Genomic DNA, 22,390 nt, shown 5'->3' on the forward strand with positions numbered 1-22,390 from the left:
TGTTCCCTCTCTCGCTGTCTCTCTCTCTCTGTCAAATAAATAAATAAATAATCTTAAAAAATTTAAAATACTCTGTAAAATACGTACAGCTTGTTGAGCTTTTGCACATACATTATCTTATTTAATTCTTTTAATTCTGCAACTCAATTGGAGGCTGAAAGACTGAAATTTGGAATGGTTCATAAACCATTTAAAGTTACATAGCTATTTCATATTTAACCTCACATCTTTTAACTGTCTAGTTTCTTTCTAGTTTGCAGAAGTTAATCTCAGGCACTGCGTCTTACATAAGTACAAACGAATTATTTTTTGCAGATTTAGATGCCATACTTAGAGAGGGAGTCTGGAGGAGCACCAAGATCATAAGCTCTACCTAGCTTTGAATTAAGCTCTGCTATTTACTGAACATAGTATCTTAGGTAAATTATTTATTTTTTCTTATTTTTTTACCTTTTCATGTTTAAAATGGAAATAGTAACAGATGCCTACATTATAGAGTATATTGTAAAAAGTAAATGGAATGCTCTAAGTGTTTAATAAATGTTAAATTTCACCATTATTTTTATGCTTTTTCAGCCCTCCAATGAAATGTTAACATCATTTGGATATAATATTCCAAAAAGCCCATTTATTTATATTTTTCCCCAATATATTTTATTTTTTGTTTGTTTGTTTGTTTCCCTGATTGATTTAGGGGGAAAAACACTTGAAGCACATTATAATAAAAATACTCTACTTATATAATAACATAGTTTGAGAATTAAATAAAATGTAAATAAAACATAGAATCATGAATTCTGTCATTCATTCAACATCTGTACTGAATGCCTTCTGTAGGCCAAACACTGCTAAGGGCACTGGGGATAAGATAGTGACAACGATAAATCCCTGACCTCATGGGCAATGAGTAAATATCTATTAAGTCATCTGGTAATAAGCGCTATGAAATAAATAAAGCAAGAAAGAGAGCGGATAGCACTAGTTTGGGGGTTCTAAATATAGTGAACAAGGAAAACCTCTCTGATAGAGTAACATTTGAGCAAAGACCTGGAGAAGGTCAAGGTACTGGTCAGTCCAGGCGGAGAGAATGGCCGGACACAGCAGGAAGGGAGAGTCAGGCAAGAGCGAGGGCAGGCTCTGCGTGCCTTACAGATGAATGGAAGGGTTTTGCTTTGTATCCAAATCAGATGAGCCTAATCGGGGCTTTTATGAGTGGCCTTACTTAATCTGTAGTACATTTTAAAATGATTATTTTAGGGGCACCTGGGTGGCTCAGTCGGTGAAGCATCTGCCTTCTGCTTAGGTCATGATCCCAGTGTCCTGGGCTGGAGCCCTGTATCATTTGTCTCCCTGTTCAGCAAGGAGTCTGGTTCTCCTTCTCCCTCTGCGGTTCCCCCTGCTTGTGAGCTCTCTCACTCTCTCTCTCTGTCAAATAAATAAAATCTTATAAATAAACAACAAACAAACAAACAAAATGAGTAATTCTGGCTACTGTGTTGGTTACTATAGTTATGTAATATAGTTTGAAATCAGGGAGCACTATATCTCCAGATTTATCCTTTTTCAAGATTGCTTTGGCTACTTGAAGTCTTTGTGGTTTCATACAAATATTAGGATTCTTTGTTCTATTTTTGTAGAAATATGCCTTTGGAATTTTGGTATGGTTTGCACTGAATCTGTAGATTGCTTTAGATAGTATGGACATTTTAACAATATGAACTCTTCCAATCCATGAGCATGGAAAATCTTTCCATTTTATCTGTGTGTTTTTTTCAATTTCTTTCATCAACATCTTATGGTTTTCAATGTACAGATCTTTCACCTCCTTAGTCAAATTTATTCCTAGGTAATTTGTTCTTTCTGATGTAATTATAAATGATACTGTTTTCTTAATTTCTCTTTCTGATAGTCCATTATTAGTGTACAGAAATGTAACAGTTTTTTGTATATTTGGTTTTGTATCCTGCAACTTCACTGGATTTGTTTATTAGTTCTAACGGTTTTTTGGTGGAGTCTCAAGGGTTTTCCATATATAATATCATGCCATCTGCAAATAGTTTTGCTTCTTCCTTTCTAATTTGGGTGCTTTTTATTTATTTTTCTTGCCTAATTACTCTAGTTAGGACTTCCAATACTATGTTGAATAAAAGTCACAAGAGAGGGCATTCTTGTCTTATTCCTGAACTTAGAGGAAAAGCATTGAGCTTTTCACCATTGAATATGATGTTAGCTACAGGTTGGCTACCATTTTGGGAATACTTTTGATAGGCAAAGAACAGAAGCAGCATAAGTACTTACAAGGCAATTATAATAATACAAGAAAGAGATGATTGTGGTTTAGATGAAAAAGAGAGATAGATCATGGATAATTTTTTCATTATCATGATGCAATTTAATATAACAAATTTGAGCTCAAACAAGCTATCCTGTGCAATGGAACATGCTAGGTATACAGAAGTATATAAACCATTGCTTACTCTCAAAACACTTTCTAGATAGTGGCATAAACATGTAAATGCCTAGTTATAACACAAGGAAGAATGAAGTAAATCTAAAGAAAGGAACAAAATTATTCTGTGGAATCACTTGAACACTTTAAGAAGAATGTATCTTGTGAATTGAGCCTTGAAGAGGGCAGAGGATTTCTACAGGCAGAGAATAAGAGTTAAATAATTCCAGTCTGAGAAAATAGTAAGAAAAATGCCCTGCATCAGGCAAAAGATCTAATCTCAGTTCACTTCTTTAAACCTACCTGAGCTGCTTAGAGTCTATTCCATGCATATGTGGTCCAGAGGCCAGCCAAAGATTTAAACAGAATTTGTATGCAGATTCTGGGGCTCCCTTTCTTAGACTCTTTTTTTTTCCAGAATCTCCCCTCATTTTCTAGTGCTTATGCATGATAAACAGGATTCTAGAATGACCCCAAGATCCCTGTCCCCTGGTATACGTACCAAGGATAATCCTCTCCCCTTGATTATGAGAAGAACCTACAAATATGATTAAATATTACTCCTATAATTATGTTTCCTCATATGGCAAAAGGAAAATTTTCCTGGGTAGGCCTGATCTAATCAGATGGGCTCTTTAAAAGCGGAGGATATTTCTCCAGTTGGTCACAGAGGAAGGAAGAGAAACATGTCCTTGCTGCCCAGGAAGAAAGCAAATGGCCATGTTGTGAGCTACTTATAGGAACCATGTGGCAAGAAACTGTGAGCATTCTCCAGAAGCTGAGAGTCATCCCTAAACAACTATTGGCAAGAAAACAGGAGCCTGAGTCAGACAACCACAAGGAAATGAATTATTCCAATAACCAGTGAGCTTGGAAGAGGCCTTGAACCTCAGATGAGAATCACAGTACTAGCTGACACTTCGATTTTAGTCTGGTAAGACCCTGAGGAAAGGGCCCAGTTAATTTTCACTCAACTCCTACCCATAGAACCTATGAGATAATAAAAGGGTGCTGTTTTAAACCACTAAATTTGTGATAATTTGTTACAAAACCATAGCTAATATACTGATTTCTCTGAATTTTGCCCTCTGTTCTGTAAGCAAGCAAACCTGTAGGCTTTCATAAGAATTTTAGTTGTTCTGTAAGATGTAGACGAAGCCTACCCTTAGGGTAAATTCTGTAAAAAAAATAAAATAAAAAGATGGAAAACTGACTCCACGCCCTTCCTTTCTTCCAAGTGACTCCCCTCCAGAAGCTCCTGGATTTTGTTCCCTCTTTACTGCCTTTAGGTAGCTGTCTTTTACATTTTGCCCAGAGCTTATAGTTGTTTGGGGGAATGTTGATCCACTATAAATGCTACCTGTTCGCTCAGATTCTGGATACCTTCTGAAGGAGAATGAATATGATTTGCTGGTGGATTAAAAGCAAGAGTATGACAAAGAGAGAAGTCAGAGATTATTCTTCGGTTTTTGGCCTCTGTAAGTGAAAGGATGGAGTTGCCATTTACTGAAGCAGGGAAGACTATAAATATAAGAATTTGCATATGTGAGTTTAGAGTTTACGGGAGTATACTGGGCTAGATATAGATATTGGGAGTTGTTTTTTAAAGCCATGAGACAGAATTAAACCCTCAACAAATTAACTCTAAAGAGAGATGAGAAGAGACCCAAAGCTTGAGTCCTGGTACAGTCCAGGATTTTAAGATGAAAAGGAAAAGTGAAACTAATAGAGGAGACTGAGAAAGAACAACTTGAGAAGTAGTGACCTCAAATCCAATTAAAGAATGTTTCAGGCACAAAGGAATGATTATTTGCATTTAATGCAGTGCCAAGTAAGAAGAGCTTTGAGATGTAACCTTTGAATTTAGCAGTGAGGAGGTAAGCCTTTGTATCCTTGACAAGAGCAGGCATAGCAGAGTGTCACAGAAGAAAGTCTGGTTGGGGTGGAGGATACATGGAAGGAGGAAAGTAAGAGACTGCAAATTTAAGCAGTTCTTTGGAGCGATTTTGGTGACTAGAGAAAATGGAGCAGTACCTTGAGGAAGAAGTGGAGTCAAGAGTTTTATTTTGTTGCTTATTTCTTTTTAAGATGGAGGAATTTATAGTACGGTTGACGGGATTAAACAATAGAAAGGGAACATTGGTGATGCAAAGAAGTAGAAAGCAGAATTATTGTTAGAGCAATGCCCTTCAGTAGATTAGCAGGGTTAAGGGTTAGTACCCAGTGAAAGAAGTGACCTCAGATAGAAAGGCAAAATTCATCCATAGAAATGCGAGTGAGGGCAAATTATGTGGATTTAGACATTGGTGGGTGGTCAACGTAGTAGTGGAAATTAGACATTTGAGGAAAGAGGAGAAGGAACAAAATAGGTATCTGGAGTGTGAGAGAGTGAGTGAGCCAAAAATGTGTAACAGGCTCTCTAGGCAGTACTGAGGGTCCACCTCAGGTTAGAGGGACATGATTTTGAAGTAAGACCAGTCAGAATGGATTTAATCAAGATTGGGATTTTTTTTCTAATGGTATACAAAATGCATGATAAGACAAGGGAGCTGAGGCTGTATGGAAAAGAGTGATTATGATTGCCAATGAAATCTAAGCTAAGTAAGGGAGGAAACAAGGTGAGTAAATGACAGTGAAAAGATAGTAAGATGAACAAGCAAACCATTAAGAGATTCTTAACTATAGAGGACAAACTGAGGGTTGATGGAGGCAGGTGGGTGAGGGATGAGCTAAATGGGTGGTGGACATTAAGGAGGGCACTTGTGACGAGCACTGGGTGTTATATGTAAGTGATGAATCACTAAATCCTACTCCTGAAACCAATATTACACTCTATGTTAACTAAATAGAATTTAAATAAAAACTTGAAACCAAAAAAAAAAAAAGAAAGAAAAGATGGTAAGATGAACAAAAAAATAAGGGAGATAGATTAGATGATAGGTAGGTAAGTAGATAGATGCAGACATGTGTATGTACGTAGAACAATATTAGCATAAACATGGTTTTTAAGGCAGAGTGATAGATACATGGAGGTTTATTAAATTGTTCTCTAATACTTTAGGGTACATTTGAAAACGTTCACAACAGAAAGTTGGTTTTTTTAAAGTGGCAAGATGGTTTGTGTGGTTAAAGATTGTTGGAGTCAGGGTTCCAGAAGAAGTAAACTAGAGAGAGAGAGAAGATTGAGCCGAGATAGTGATCTGATGGAAACTGACAGGATGGAAACAGAGAAGGGTTGCGGACCTTGTTAGTAACAGGATCTAAGATAGGACCCAGGAGGTAAGTGACTCCCAGGAAGGTGGAGTGTAAGTAAGGTTAAGGCAGAAGAGGAAACAAAGGAACCTAGAGATCAGGCCATTTTAATGATTACTAGCATGGATAATAAAAGCACTTAGTAGTGTTAGCATGACGGGGAGCCAAGCACTAAAGCCTTCAAAGAATGAGGGACAGTGACTGGTATAATAGCTTCATAAACTGGTGGTTTTTAGAGGAGAAGCCATTTGGAAGTTGCAATGACAATAAAGAGGACCCAGAGCTCCACTCACCCCATCACCACCCCCACGGACCTAGAGGTACCAGGAATACGCAAGAAAAAACAGCTTTCACTTGAGAGGGCTCTGGGGGAAGCAGTGTCCTCAGGGGAGGGTTAGATATTAAGGGAGAAATTGTTCTACTAAGAATCTAAATTAGTTGGTTACTGCACCTGAATGTTAAATTGGGCTATCCACCTCCTGGCAGTAAAAGTTTCATAAAGGAGAAATGATAGGTTATATAGTCCCTAGGATCTGACAAAAGGAGGCATATAAATTCTTCCAAAGAGAACAACATTTTCTAAAATCCCCAGCATTTTTTTCCATAGATCCATAATCATCCTTATATCCCGAGCAACTAGAACAAAGTTTGGAATATAATCAGAACACAATAAATGTTTGTTTAACTAAACTCATCTGACACAGAAGTTCATAATGAACAGTATCTTTAATGGCAGCTTTTGAATATAAAAAGCTTATCTTAACCCCTAAAATAGGGCATAGTCATGAGGCTTCTATTGATCTTAGCTTTGAATCTGAGATGGCATTTTCAAAATGAAGCTAATTATAAAATTTGCTTTAGCAGTTCTTTTCCTACAGACACATTGTGCAGTATATTATAAGGCACTGAGATAGTTAACAGTTCCTAGTATTCACTTATTTCTTTTCATTTTGAAGAGGAAAACCTGCCATTTAAAAGCATGCAAAGCTAATTAAAGCTTTTCCACTATTTCATTATCTGAATGTAGTTGCAAATTCTGACTTAAAATTCTTATCAGGAGACTCAACATCCCTCCCTGAACAGCAAATGAACATTCAATTAACACTTCAATACAAGTGTATTTTAAATAAAAATATACTTTATTGTTAATCTCATCCTTTACAAATGCAAATACCCAATTTTAAAATCCAAAGAGAGTTACTTCCCTTTTATTCTTTGGGGGAAAAAGTCTTTTCTTTATTTACAGGGAAGACCCGAATTTTCTGAAGTTGTTACCAAGTTAGAAGAGTGTCTCTGCAACATTGAGGTAAGAACTTTAGCTTCTGAAATATGTCCATAAAAAAATCTTGAATATCCAAGGGTGATGGGGAATAGGTAAGGGGTTGCTTGTAGAAAGTAGGTATGAAGGTCTATAACTTCATTCATGTATTTACCATGTTCATTAAGTTTCTAGGGTGGACTGACTGAATCTATAGGGACAAAGGCAATTTCAGCATGAATTTGGGCCTTCCAACAAATAATCAGTCAGGCAAATGGGCACAGGCAAGCCCAGCTTGAAAAAATTAATATCTAAAAATTTGAAAATACAGCAAATATGTTAGAAGGTAATTATTTAAATCAACTTTTTTCTATACAAAATTTCCTATATACAGTGAAATGTAAGTTAAAATATTAAGCCACTGTCTATGCTCAATAAGAAAGGGAAATTACCACTAAAATTAGCGCATAAATTAATTGGGATGCATTGCTTTTATACCGCACATATGTTGCATAAAGTGATATATGTTGGTAATCAGCCTAATGGAATTTTTTTCCCTTAATATCAAGGAGCTGTTTGCTTTAATTTTCTCTCTAATTGCCTTAATTTTCTATACACCTGGTCAGGAGATAGCATTTGAAAATAAGCAAAGAAGCTAACACATGAGCACTAATTCAAAAATAATAATATATTCCCAATGCAAATGAGTGCTGCAAGAGACAGGGGTGGACATCACACATATTGACTCACAAATACATGTGCATATGATGGGAAGGGGCAAAACAGGAGAAACAGCATCAGCCTGAGATTGCACAACTAAATCCCAAAGTGGAACCATCCCATTTTTTTCCCCTAAAAAAATAAAACAAAAAACAAAAAAAGTCAGCTTAGAGTCACTAGAACCCAGTTTATTGGGAAAGGGTTCCAGGTCTTCAACTGCAGCCTGCAGCTATTGGCTGTCTCATAACTCTTTAATGACATTTCTAAAAAGGAAGTCTTTTATGTAGGAGGCAGCTTCAGTCTTTGGACACTAAACGTCCATTCCCTTCTCTTCAGTCCTGAAACATACAAAGCAGAGAAAAGTAGTAGTATAATTCGTGGGGCTTTAGCAGCCCCTACTAACGAGAGCATCTGCTGGAGGCCTTGAATGTTGAGAGACACTTTTAAAGCTTAAGTTCCAAGTGTCCTCTCACTTTGAACCTTTGTGTTTCACAGGGCAAAACTGCTCCAAGCCTGGGGATATAGCCAATTAGATGAGAGAGTGGATTCCAGATACAGAGACAATGGTAGGATGTCCTAAACTAGTATGGCTTCTTATATTGACCAAGCCTCTTAGCACAATCTCTACCAGTAGAGAAGATGAAGTATACCCTCTTACATACTCTATATGCAAAGAGAAGTTGCTGGACTGGACTGCACTAAATAATGGCCCAAGATCAGCTTTAAGGGGCTTGATTTGTAGAATTCCGTATGTTGGAAGATAAAATGATAGGACATGTCTAACAAGAATTAATATAACATCACATACCAGAGTCAGAGAAACAATAGTAAGAATATCAAATGGTGGAGATATGGTTTAGGAGCATCATGCATGTTAGTAGATTAAATAAACTCTTTGGGAGTTAGAGTGTGAAGTAGCTGTCTTGCCACAAAATAAAGAATGGATATCATTCCTCTCTCTTCTAAGATGGCCAAACAAAATAGTACCCAGTTATATCCTTTTAAAGGGATCATTATAACTGGAACACAAATTTTAGGGAAGAGAGATCAGAATGATGAATGGATTGAAAATCATGTATGTGAGAACCAATTAAAGGAACCAGAGATGCTTGTCCCAGAGAAGAGAAAATTAGGATGAGCCCAAGAGCTGTTTTTTAAACATCTGAAAAATGATCATATGGTGAAAGGATTGGCCTTGTTCTCTATGGGCCAACAGATGGAAATGAAGTATAATTATGGTTTGGTTTTTGAGGAGAAAGAACTTTCTAATTATCAGAGTTGTCCTAAGGTAAATGAATGGATCTGGACACAGTGAGGTCCTCATCACTGGAGACTCCCCATCTGCTTGCATAGCTCACTTGAAAAGGAGGCATAGAAGAGATTCAATCACTGAAGAGTCTGAAGGTTCATTTCAACACTGACATCACATGATTCTCAGAGCTTTACTCAGTAATGTCTTGGCTACTGTGAAGAGCCTAGAATTTACATATATTTTATTTTTAAACCAAAATCCACTGTCGACATGTCTTATGAGATTATAATGTCAAAGCACTAGTGTTCTCAGTTGGGTTAGGTAAACAGCAAGGCCGTCAGAAATTCAAGAAAACTATCTCCTATTTTTTTTTTCTTCTCTTTCCCATTTTCTTCCCTCATACTCTTCTATTTTCTAGCTAAACTTAACTATTTGTAACTATTTTTAAAATTTCTCCCCCAACAACTCTCTCTAGTCCTCATGCTTGCCAGACATTAAACATCCTTCATTTTATGAAATGGATGCATTTTTGGAAAAGTGTGTAAATTCATTTTACATAAAGGAAATAATTTCATATAAAGGGGATAATTTTAAGCTACAGTTTAAAGGAACTCTGCCATGAATCTCATCAGCATAGTGAAAAATGTAATCTTTTAACCATTAAATAATCACCTTCTAAATATCCATGTTATGAATCTGATTTGAGCATACCATGTTTTCTGAAAGATGAGTATAAGTTGAATGGGCCAGCTCTCAGCATAGAACTGGGTCAAAAAAGTACATTAAGCTAGCCATGTGTTGCCATCAGAGGCCGATAGGAAAAGCCAGAAGTAAGCTGAGATGAATAGAAATTAAAATATGAGAAATCCTAGAATAGAAAGTTAAAATAAATCCATATTCTATTCTGTGCTTAAGCCTGTTGGATTTATGAAAGGACTGAAACTACCCCTTCTTCACTCAGCTGATGTCTCCTGCATCAAGTAACAGCAGTGGGTCTCTCTCACCTTCCTCTTCTTCTGACTGCCTGGTGAGCCGGGGAGGGCCTGGCCGGAGCCATGTGGCAGCGTTAAGGAGTCGTTTTGAATTGGAATATGCTCTGAATGCGAGGTCCTGTGCTGCCTGGTCCCAAAGGTGAGTGGCAATCTAAGCAACAATCTCATGGTCCAGTTAACCAGAATCCCATCAAGATCGTCACCCGATTTGGTTAGTATCAATGGGGGATTTACCACCCCTATGGCAAACTTTGAAGTAAGAGTTTTTAGCCCATATTTCTTATAAGATTCTATTAATGTTATAGGACCAAAAAATAGAAATTGTATTATTTATTTGTTTAAGATTTCTAAGTTTCAAGTAACAGCAGTTACCTCTAGCTTAAGTGAGAACTGTCTAGCTACAGCAACAAAAGGAATTTATTGAAAGTATTTTGGGGTTATCTTATGGCATCCAAGGAAGGATTCCTTGTGTAGGAACCAAGAAATGGCTTTGAGAATCTAAGCACCACAAAAGTTCAGCATACCGAGGATGACGCTATGACCCAGCAATTCCACTACCCCGTATACACTCAAAAGAATGAAAAACAGGTACTCAAACAAATACTTGTACTCAAATGTTTATAGCAGCCCTATTCACAATAGCCAAAAGGCGGAAACAATCCAAATATCCATTAACAGATGAGCAGACAAACAAAATGTGGTATGCACATAATAAAATATTCTTCGGTCATGAAAAGCAATGACATACTGATACGTGCTTCAACACGGATGAACCTGGAAAATATACCTTCATTGGGAAGAAGTCAGGCACAGAGACCACATATTATATGATCCTTTTTATATGAATATCCTTAAGAATAAGTGTATGAGTCAGTTCAGGCTACCATAACAAGATGCCATAGACTGGATGGTTTAAAGAACAGAAATGTATTCTCTCACTGTGGAGGCTGACAATCTGGGATGAGGGTGCCAGCATGGTCAGGCTCTGGTGGGACTTATAGATGCCCATCTTCCCGGCTTGCCGACGGCAACCTCCTCCCTATGTTCTCACATGGCAAAGAGAGTGCTGCGATCTTTCCACCTGTTTATAAAGGCATCAGTCCTGGGGGATCAGGGCTTCACTCTTCTGACCTCATCTAACCTTAGTCGCCTCCTTAAAGGCCCTCTCTCCAATACAGTTGCATAAGGGGTCAGTGCTTCAATATATGGATTTGATGGGAGGGGTACACCACTCAGTCCATGATAGGGAATACATAAATCCATTAAAAATTTTTAAAAAATTAAAAAAATCAAAACAAAGCAGAGTGGTAGTTGCCAGAGGCTGGGGAGAGAGAGAAATTAGGAGTAACAGCTTAATGATTACAGGGTTTTATTTTGGGGTGATGACATTATTTTGGAACTAGATAGAGGTGGTTGTAAAACACTGTGAATGTACTAACAGCCACTGAATTGTTCACTTTAAAATGATTAATTGTATGTTATGTGAAGTTTACCTCAAAAAAAGAGCCAAAAAAGGGGAAAAAACAAACAAACAAACAAAAAAAGCAAAGGAGCAAGTCAGAAAAAGAGAAAAAAAAAAAGTTCAACATTCTTCCATAGTGAACTCTACCATTTACATGCCCCAGTTCCCAATAGACAGTCTCTTTGTCTCTCAGCTTAACTGTAAAGTTTCAAGCAGAGATATATGTTATGTTTTGCCATAATAATTCTCTATAAAATCCACACCAGAATCCAAGGATATATAATCATAAGTACTTATTTCTTGCTCATGTGTCTGTGAACTGGTTGTAGGTGGCTTGACGGAGCACAGGTTTTATCCTGGTCTGTCCCACATGTCTCTCCCTGTCTTTGGACCAGCAGCTACCTGAGACATGTTCTTCTCATGGACAAAGGCTAGGAACTCAAGAGGGCAGGCCCAACTTCACATGCCCACTTAAGGCTTATGTTCAAGTTGCACCCCATGGCATTCCATGGGCAAGTCACATAGCTGAGTCCAATATCCAATAGGGAGAGAAAATACATATACTCAGCCTGTAGTGGAAGGAACTGCAGAGTCACTTGGCAAAGGGCATAGATAGAGAAAGCATAATGAATTAGGAATAAATGCAGTCTGCCCTAAGAGAGAATGCGATTGGCCCTTTTGGGATCAAATGGCCACCCCTGGTCTAAACAAGTGCGGCTGGAGCAGCAGTGGGGTCATATTTCATTAATATAAACAGGGCTGCCAGGTACCCCTATTCTGGATGGGCAATGGCAAAAGCAATCACTTGTGAGCTGGATGGATACCATCGAAAGTATGTACTGCAACCCACGAAAGTCTGGAAAAACTGGCTTAAAATCTCTGTTCTTTCACATGAGCTCCAGAGCATTTGCACTTGAGTTACTATACATGTATACTCTCACACACACATAAATGCTTCCACACTCACTCACACATCCCATCATCACAGTAAAAAGTTTTATCCTGAAGGTGGAGGAAGATTATCTGGAGTTAGCAAGGATCTTACACCATATACAAATTGCTAATGTTGGTTTTTTAGCTATAATTATTATATTCTTAGTCTAACAAAAGGGTTGCAGCTGCAGCTATGAAGAGATGGGAATCTGAATCATGAAGACTTTAATCTACAGAATGTCATAAAATTAAGTATCAGTAGGTTTGATTGATAACCAGGCAAACTGGACACAATTCTTTATTAGATTCCAGTCTCTTATATAATTTCATAAGAGGCCCATAGGCCAAGATTAGATTAGGTTCAGTCACAGCATCGTCTGCTAGTTCCATCTGCTCTTCTTATTCTTTACTTGTGGTTTTAAAATTAATTCTCTGAACAAGCAGATTTTGATATTTCCAAAACACAGTCCCCTGAAGTCTGTCTACTTTGAAGCAGAGGTTAGGAGCGTGAGTTGTGGAATCATACAGACCTGAGGTTCAATCTCAGCTTCACCATTTACCAGCCCAGTGACCTTGGGCAAGTTACTTAAGTTTTGTACATAAAACAGACATAATAATACCAGCTTTTAGGATTGCTCTTGAGCGAGGCAGTATCATCACAGGAGTGGGTGATTGATTAAAAGATGCCAGGAGACCCAACCAAAAAATACAAGTTCCCGTAATGTAGCTAAGTCATACACCTTACAACACGTAGACAGCTACACAGCATGGGGGGCACAGCTGTGCTCGCAAGAGCACCTTCAAGAACCCAGAGAAATATACCACTGTTCATAAAACTGGGTGTGGGAAATGGGTGTGGGAAAAACCCATCAGGTCTTTTGAGATGTTCCTTTTGATAGTCTCCTAAGGCTTCTTATAGCTTTTCTGGCCCTTCACAACTGTTACAGAAATCTGCTAAGTCTTTGTCTCTCTACTTGGTTCAGATTGCTCTTAACAATGTAGTACATCCTGAGTATTTGCTGTGAGGGTACATGGAAGGTCCGTTTGTTAGTTATACCGTCCCTCTAGCAAGTTCAATCTCTGGACTGCTTGAAATCAACTCCAGAAATAGGTAAAGCGTTTGGCTAAGCTGTAAGATGTACTAAGGTAGGAATCATGTGTATTTTATTCATAACCATGTCCCTAGTATCTAGCAGTATGGCTGGTATAAAGTTGATAGGTAATACACATTTGTTTCATAGCTAAAGAATTGGATAAATGGGCTCAGTAAATCATAATTGTTATTAATTCGGAACATAATCAGTGAAAAAGCTTTAACTATTTTCGCTATGCTTTCCATGTATATACCTGTCACTATTGAGTGCCTACTGCATGCTGCGTGCTATTTCAGACCCTTTGAGTAGTCACCTAAGTAAGGCTCAGGTATTCCAGTTTTTATAGATGAGGAAACTGAGCCTCAGGAAGGAGAAGTACCTTTCCTAAGTTTGTGGAGGCGGAGCTGAAATTCTCACCAGAGGCTCGTCTGTGCTTTCTGAATGTCCCTGGAACAGGAGGTGGCACTTTTCAGAAGCTTGATATATTTTGCCAATACTTGTATTTGCTGGACTTCTTCCAGCTTCTTCTGGAAGCCAGTCAGGGAAAGAATTCAGCTACTTCTCCTCCGCCTGCCTTCTCAGCGTTTATTATGAAAGACAGAGCCAGCGATACCAGAGATCAATAGGTCCTTAAAGTCAAAGAGCCTGAGGATACGGGAACGGGAACAGATGGGGTAACTCCAGCAGGGCCGCGAGTTCAACAGCCGGGAAGACAGCCGCTCGCAACTTTGGCTGCACAGGAGAATCACCTGGCGGACTTTTACCAGTACCAATGCCCAGGGCCAATTACACCCAAACCCAGGGGGGTGGCACCCAGACATCAGAAGCTTTTAAAGTTTCTCAGATGAAAAAAAAAAAAATACATTAAAATGAACTTTCCGAGATGATTGCAACATACCCCCAAGTAGGAGAAGCCGGCTAGAAGGGGATGCCCAAGTGCTAACCTGCCGGTCACTTTGTGGGGAGGGGATGTAACCATGGGATACATGGAAGAGGCAAGTGAGGGCAGAGGTGACACAGCAGCTGTGACCAAAGGACATCATTTTGAAGGTTGATTACCTGCTGGGTGTCTCCCAGAAATTCTTACAACGTGCAGGTGACTGCTGATCTGAGGGACATGCTGACTTGTTAAAATCACACAAGGTGTAATTTTTAGCCTGGCATCATGCTTTTAAAATACGGGTACAAGATTTGGCCTGTGTTCCTGACTAATGTAATGCCCCCATTTCTGGGCCTCGCAGCCCTCCAGAATGTCTTAAAAATGATACATTTATTTTTCAGTTTTGGGTTATGAAGTTCACAGCCTGTAGTTTTATAACGCATGATTTGATGGGGGGTTTTGGTTGTTGTTTATTTGCATATTGGTTTTTAATGGTTATTGTTTTCCTTCGCAAAATACATGTCAAGGTGAGACATTGTCAGATTACTTTCTCCACAGGTGATAGGGATCTACTAGTTGCCACTGAAACCACCAATTGTTGCAATCTGAGATTGAGGAAGGCGCTCCTGAAGTCCTGCCTCTTTTAAAATATTGTGTGTCTCTAGATATATTTGGAAAACTAAGCATGTGGCACTTGCCCCTCCCACTGGGTATGAAATCTCTCCCATCTTGTGCATGGATTACATCATGTAAATTTAGAAATGACAAAGTGATACACAACCTTTCAGATGCGAAAATCAATTAGTGTTTGTGTGGGGCTGGGCTCTGAGAATAGAATGCTATGACCTAGTTAGCTGTCCAGGAGAAGAAAACCAGAGATCCAGGGACTGCAACTGTAAAACAGATACATTTGGAATTAATTTCTCACATTACCAAAGGGTCCATCAAAGGGTTCCTTTAAATAGAAAGCTTGCCTAGTGCACTTGGAATGCGATTCAACTTATAAAAGTTGAATGTAAGTTATAAAATTTTCATTTACACATAGTTTTCTCGGAATGCAGCAATTGTGTAAGATGACAGCACCCTGAAACTGTTGTTCCTAGGAGGAATGAAGAAAAGGAGAGTGGTGAGGGGGTTGTGGCCATTTGCTGTCGTGGAGCAGAATGTTTATCAAGTAGGAGCAATAGGGTCTCCTCCTTATCACCAAAGGTCAGCGCTCCTCTTTTTTTTTTTTTTTAAAGATTTTATTTATTTATTTGAGAGAGAGAGAGAATGAGAGATAGAGAGCATGAGAGGGAAGAGGGTGAGAGGGAGAAGCAGACTCCCCGCTGAGCAGGGAGCCTGATGTGGGACTCAATCCCGGGACTCCAGGTTCATGACTTGAGCCGAAGGCAGTCGCTTAACCAACTGAGCCACCCAGGCGCCCAGCGCTCCTCTTTTTAATCTATCACCTCTCCTACATGCTTCTTTGTACTGAAACTTCCCTCAGCCTCCTTAAATGTGCTCTTTTCCTCCCTTCCCTTCCTCATCCCCACTTTATTTCTCTTGCCAGCTCACCACAATCAGCAGTCTCAGTAACGAGCTTATGACCACTTTAAACTCCTCCTACCTTACTTCTCTCATCTTCATGAGTTTTCTTGTGATTTCATACAATCCATAGCTCCAGCCTCTCTCTCTCTCTCTCTCTCTCTCTCTCACACACACACACACACACACACACACACACACACACACACACACAGAGTTAACCCCCAGTCTTATGTCCCACCTCAACTGCTCTGTTTCCTTTGTCTTTAAACTTCTCTCCCATTCTAGCTTCCTTATGACCTTAATCCAGTTAACCCTCTACTGCCAGCAAATAACCTTCCTTCTGTAGAACTCCAATGATACCATTACCCTACTTTAAAACCACCAATAATTCTCCATTACCTCTCAAATTAAGTGAAATTATGTCATCCTGGAATCCCAAATAATCAATGGTATATTTTCCAGTGATACCTCCCACTGAGCATCATATGTCCCAGTGGTTCTAAGCAGAGAGAGACTGTCATTTCTTCTCTTCTCAAATGAGTACTGAACTTCCTACAGTGTTTTGGACAATCCCACAAAATAAGGAATTATCCTGCACAAACTAGCAATAGCATCCCTGGTAATGCACAGCTAGACAAATTAGAAGTTCTACTATATCCCATACATTCCGTGTTTAACCTACGGTTACCCTATCCCTGTATCCTCTATTTTTTAACTTTGACACCTTGCCCAATCTTGTCAATATATTAATAAGCCTTCAGTAATAGCTCAGTCGGCTTAATCACATCATAAGTGAGCCTTGTCTGAGGCTACCCGATCCCCACCTATGCCTTAGGCCACAGCATTTTGTGCCACTTTATGCGCTTATATTATTTTGTCTTATAATTATTTATTTTTAGCTCATAAATACTTTAAGGACAGAAATTGTCTTCTCTTTTGTTTTTATTCAGGTGCCTACCATATCTCATTTATAATTTAACTGTATGTGGTAAATACTAAATATATTTATTTATAATAAATTAGAGGAATCATTAGTTGGGCCATGAATGCCATGCTTTGTATTTCTGCATTTTAAGAGAGTAAAACTCTGGCACTCACAGTTTTTGACCCCTACATTACTATCAAGTTCAGATATGTTCTTATCCAAAATAATGAATCACCAGATAATTCAGACTTCTTTCTACACCACTCTGTCACCATTAGAGCATTAAATGTTTACCTATTTTTTTTTTAATGAACAAAAGGATAGAATGGAGGTACCTGAACTGTGTGAGGAGAGAAGTGACTGATTGATTCATTCTCAGTGTGTTAACAAAAAGAAAGAGAGAGATTGCTTTTTGTTGAGGTAGTTAGGAGAAGTCTCAATGAAGAGGCGGATGATGGAGATGTGGTCCAGGTATAAAGAGAACCGGATGAACAAACATGAAATACTGATTACAAACTTTCTTTTTCTTCTTTCCTAAAAAAAATAATAAAAATAAAAATAAAATACAAGGGCATCCCTTCCCCAACTGTTGTATAATAGTAGTTCTTTTATTCATCAAGGATCTACATTTAGATAGATCTGTTTTCAGTTTTTCTAATCTGTTTCATTGAAATATTTGTTTATCCCTATGTCAGTAATACACAATTTTAATTACAGTAGCATTTTTAAAGTCTTGATATCTGGTAGGGTATGTCTCATCTTGGCTTTCTTGATTTTTCTTGGTTTTCACTCTTCCATATAGATTTTATAATCAGCTTGCATTTTATACACACACAAAAAATAAGATTTTGATTATAGATTTTTTTCAAGTTTATTTTTTTATTTTTTTAGTAATCTCTATACCCAGTGTGGGGCTCAAACTCATGACCCTGAGATCAAGAGTCTCATACTCTCCTGAATGAGCCAGCCAGGTATCCTAGATTATAGATATTTTAAACCTATAGATCAATATGGAAAGATCTGACATCTTTATGATATTGGGTCTCCCCTCCCATGAACTTAGTGGATTTTTCCATTTATTTAAATGTTCTTTAATATCTTTTAGTTAGATTTTATAATCTTCTCTGTAAGGTTCTTATATACCTTTTGTCACATTGGTTGTTACATTCAACGATTGCTGAAATAATTTTAATTCATTGCTACCATATTATTTTATTCTCTCTAGTTTTTGCTTTTTTCTTACCCTACCCTTTTTTTGTTTTTCTTTGGATTCCTTGAATATGTACTCTGTTTTTCTTTTTTGTTGTTGTTGTTTTTAAAAACTTGTATTTTTTATTTAAATTCTATTTAATTAACATATACTGTATTATTAGTTTCAGAGGTAGTTTAGTGATTCATCAGTTGCATATAACACCCCGTGCTCATTCCATCAAGTGCCTCCTTCATGCCCATCACCCAATGACCCCATCCCCCCACCTACCTCTCCTCCAGCAACCCTGTTTATTTCTTATAGTTAAGAGTCTCTTATGGTTTGTCTCCCTCTGTTTTCATCTTATTTTTCCTTCCCTTCCTCTATGTTCATCTGTTTTGTTTCTTAAATTCCACATATGATTGAAATCATATGGTATTTGTCTTTCCCTGACTGACTTATTTCACTTAGCATAATACCCTCTAGTTCATCCACGTCATTGCAAATGGCAAGATTTCATGCTTTTTGATGGCTGAGTAATATTCTATAGTATGTATATAGATACACCACATCTTCTTTATCCATTCATCCGTTGATGGACATCTGGGCTCTTTCCATATTTTGGCTATTGTGGACATTGCTGCTATAAACATTGGAGTGCATGTGCCCCTTCGAATCACTATGTTTTTATCCTTTGGATAAATACCTCGTAGTGCAATTGCTGGGTTGTAAGGTAGCTCTACAATTTTCAATTTTCAATTTTTTGAGGAACCTCCATACTGTCTTCCAGAGTAGCTGTACCAGTTTGCATTCCCACCAACCATGTAGGAAGGTTCCCCTTTCTCCACATCCTCCTCAACATCTGTTGTTTCCTGAGTTGTTAATTTTAGCCTGGATAAGCGCTGTGTTTTTCTATTCTTGGTGGGTGCCTAGAAACTTTAACATATTTATTAACAAATTCTGTATTTAATATATTTGTTATTAAAACAGAAGATCTCCCAAACAAAAGGTTTTAGAGCATTTTAGTTGCAAATCATTCTCTCCTGAATTATATGATATTTCTGTCCATTATTTTAGTTTCACCATGATTTTTTTAATTCTACATCTTAGGTATTATTTTATTGTTTTATCCAGCTACGGTTCATTTGGACTTACCCATATTAACTACTTCATTATTAATTGCACTTATATTTCACACCTTCCTCCTAGATCATTTTCCTTTTCCTCAAACACATCTTTAAAAATTCCTTTAACATGACTCTATTAGAAGTAAACATGTGAAAAAACCCTTATCCCTCTTTCTTGAAAGGTACTTTAGTGAATATGGGATTTGAGGTGTTTAATTACTTTTCCCCTATACTTCCAAGATGCATTCAACATATTTTTGACTCTCCTTGCTTCTGGTAAACTTTCATCTGTGGATCTAATTTGTTCTTTTATTTTCAATCTACCCTAAACTACGGTTAGCACTTCTCTTTGTCTTTGGTATCCTACATTTAACTATGTGGTATATAGTTTTCATGGATTTAATTTATCTTGCTTTGAATTTGTTGGGTGTCCAGCATCTGAGAATTGGCATCTTTTATACATTCTAGATAATCCCTCACCACTACCTCTTCTAATATTTCTGTGCTCCATCTTCTTTATTTTCCCTTTCTGGAACTCTAGAAGTATTTTAGATCTTTTCACTCTATTTTCCACATTCCTCAATGTCTTTATATATATTTCCCATGATTTACTTTTTCTATAATGCCTTCTGGTAATTTCTTCAAATCTGTCTTCCAGTTCACATATTCTCTTGGTAACTGGATCTAATATGTTGTTCTGTTCATTACATTTCAATTTCAACTTATTTCTAATTTCTATTCCATATCTAAAAAATGTGTGTGTGTGTGTGTGTGTGTGTGTGACAGTTTTGAAAGTCCCATGTTTCTTCCACATATTTTTAATGGATTATCTTCTTTTTTCAAACACATTTATGTTATATTCCATAACTGAATGTCTGTTATTTCTAACCTCTGCAGTCTTTATATGACTAATTATGTAGTTTGTTGTTTCTGCTAATTCTTGCTCCTGGTTTCATCACATATTTAGAGATTTGTGTTTCTACTGTAAGCTCAGGTTCCTTGGAACTTTATCTCCAGCAGATTTTTTTGGCCCTTATTTGGTGTAGGTTACCTCACAGATGCTTTGTGTTTGCTCTTGCTAATTACATAGGTCCACTAACCCCATAGGACCACTTCAAAACTTCCACTTGGAGTTTTTCAAAAATACATACAGTATTTTCTATTTTAAAACTTGGATCTTTGTGGACTATGGATGGGACTTCTGAGGGTAAATATTTCATTCTTTAATTTTTTTTTTCATTTTACCTGGATCCAAGGACAAAATGGACACTTATCCTCTGCATCTCTTAACTTGGAGTGGATTTTATTTTTCCTGGTTCACCCTGGGGTTGTCCCTTGCAGATTTTAGCTTTACACCATTGCTTCTTATCTGACCTCCCACCTTGCTTAAACCCAGGCTGTGTTTCCCCCTGTGTGGTTCAACAAAATTCAAGCTTTAGGCCAACAGGAATCAGTATCTTCGTAGCACCTGGAATTATAGTGACCTAGAATTATAATTTTAGCCAATCATTTACTTTTTCATTGGTATCTACACTAACTGTAAATATCATGAGGGCATGAACTTCTTTTCTTCTTTTTGATGCTGTCTCACCAATACTTAAAACAGTGTCTGGCATATGGTAGGTGCTAAATACCTATCTGTGGAATGAATGAATGATCATGATAGGCCCTCACAAACCTTAATGCTGTTTAATCTTCACCACAATTTTGTGAAGTGGGCCTTGTGGTTTCCATTTTCCAGGTAAAACAAACTGAGACTCCAATGATTTCAGTAATTTGTATGAAACTACATGGTGGGAAAATGGTAGTTAATAGTTGAACCTGGGCCTGCTAGTAGAGTTTCGCTTACACCATGCTGTCTCTGGGGGCTCAGATCGACCAGAATGTTTGAACCGTCTGAAGGAAGCAGGAACTTGCATGCTCTGGTTCGGGCTTTGGGAATCAGCAGAGAGCTGCCTACCTCTAAAGTTCTTCCAGCTCCACTGGAACCTAGAGCACTCTCAGTCTACAGCCAATACAACCTTTGACTGCAGGGAAATTGTCCCTTCTCACTCTGACTACCTCTGATCCTATAGCCGGTTTACTTCACTCTGTGCCTGTTCATGACAGACCTTTAGAATCAGTTGCCTGCACTGATAGAGGTACAGCCTGAACCCAGTGAACCCCGTAGCTGCTGCACGTGCACCAGCTTGCCAGGGTCTAACCGTGCCCTCTCTGTCTTCTTTAACCATGTCTCTGGAAACCAGTCTGACTCCCTGGCCACATTTTAAAAGCCACAAAAACCAATCAGAACATATAAAAAGATAAATTCTTCCCTTCTAGACAACATGGAACCAGTTTTAAGGATAGCTCTACTTTAGTATGATTCCTTTATTTAATTAAATACGTTGCAAAACTAGGCCTCTTTTTTTTTTTTCATTTCTTCATTAAATATATTCCCTAGTACAGTAGTCAGTTGCATTCACTGTATTTTCTTTTAAGGAATTTTTAGCTGACATTTTGGAGCAATAAATAGCTTATCTAATGATGAGGGTTTCAAGAATTTTTTAACCCTGGAAATGAAAATAAACACTGCCCTTTCTCACTCATAAACACAACCTTCCAGCTGATTCCACATAGAAACAATTTTAAGATTTATAAATGTAAGGAGACAATAGAAAGATAGCATCGTTAGTTCCTGAACTGTCTCTTTACTTACTAAAGATTGTTGATTTAAAATATGACATATAAAGAATTTACAGAAGACCTCGGTGTGTATCAGAGCATCATAGTAGTATGTAACTTTCATTTCAGCAATGTCTTCCGAGCTTGTAGGAAGAGTTGCCTTCCTAACTCATGGCAAGTTCTATGGGCCTTGCTCACATTGTTTGTATAATGAGGAGAGTAAAATGTTGCTCGCCTAATCTAGGGACAAGAAAACATTTTTTCTCAGGATAGTTATCACCTCTAGGATGTGTAATTTTTGTGACATTCACTTGCTGAAGGTCAGTTATCAAGCTCATTAAGGGTCTGCACTGAAAAAATATAAAAGCCAAAGGAGAGCTGCTAGAATCAAGCAAGTGACATAATGCCTGTCAGTTGCCTTTTATCTCTTTCTTTTTAAGCTCAAATCTTTTTGCGATGCCCATAAATCTTTCTAATTAACAAAAGCAGAAAATTTCTTAATGCCATAGGGTATGGGGTTGAGAGAGAAAAATACACAGTTGTTCACATTGATATGAGGGTATGAAAGTACTTGGTACACCTCCTCATTATGTCCCCAAATGTCATGTCATAAGGAGGAAAGATTAAAGAAAGTGGAGAGGGGCCTTGCAGGAAGTTAAAACT

The 22,390-nt window shown here is 37.8% G+C and overlaps 1 protein-coding gene across 5 annotated transcripts in view; it reads left to right on the top strand.

Annotated features, from left to right (window-relative positions):
* TNNI3K (TNNI3 interacting kinase) overlaps window positions 1-22,390 on the top strand; it is a 315,373-nt gene that overhangs the window by 257,280 nt on the left and 35,703 nt on the right. For 4 of the 5 annotated variants that reach the window (XR_003522330.2, XM_027606927.2, XM_027606944.2 and 1 more), the window contains 2 exons: window positions 6,948-7,007; window positions 9,893-10,062. Coding sequence is in view for 4 of the 5 variants with exons in the window: in XM_027606927.2 (XP_027462728.2) it covers window positions 6,948-7,007; window positions 9,893-10,062 (230 nt within the window). In the remaining variant the exon portion in view is untranslated. The remainder of the gene's footprint in view (window positions 1-6,947; window positions 7,008-9,892; window positions 10,063-22,390) is intronic. The other variant, XM_027606935.2, reaches the window with a different exon arrangement.

Source organism: Zalophus californianus, chromosome 4 (genome assembly GCF_009762305.2).
Source record: "Zalophus californianus isolate mZalCal1 chromosome 4, mZalCal1.pri.v2, whole genome shotgun sequence".
In the NCBI taxonomy this organism is placed as follows: Eukaryota; Metazoa; Chordata; class Mammalia; order Carnivora; family Otariidae; genus Zalophus; species Zalophus californianus.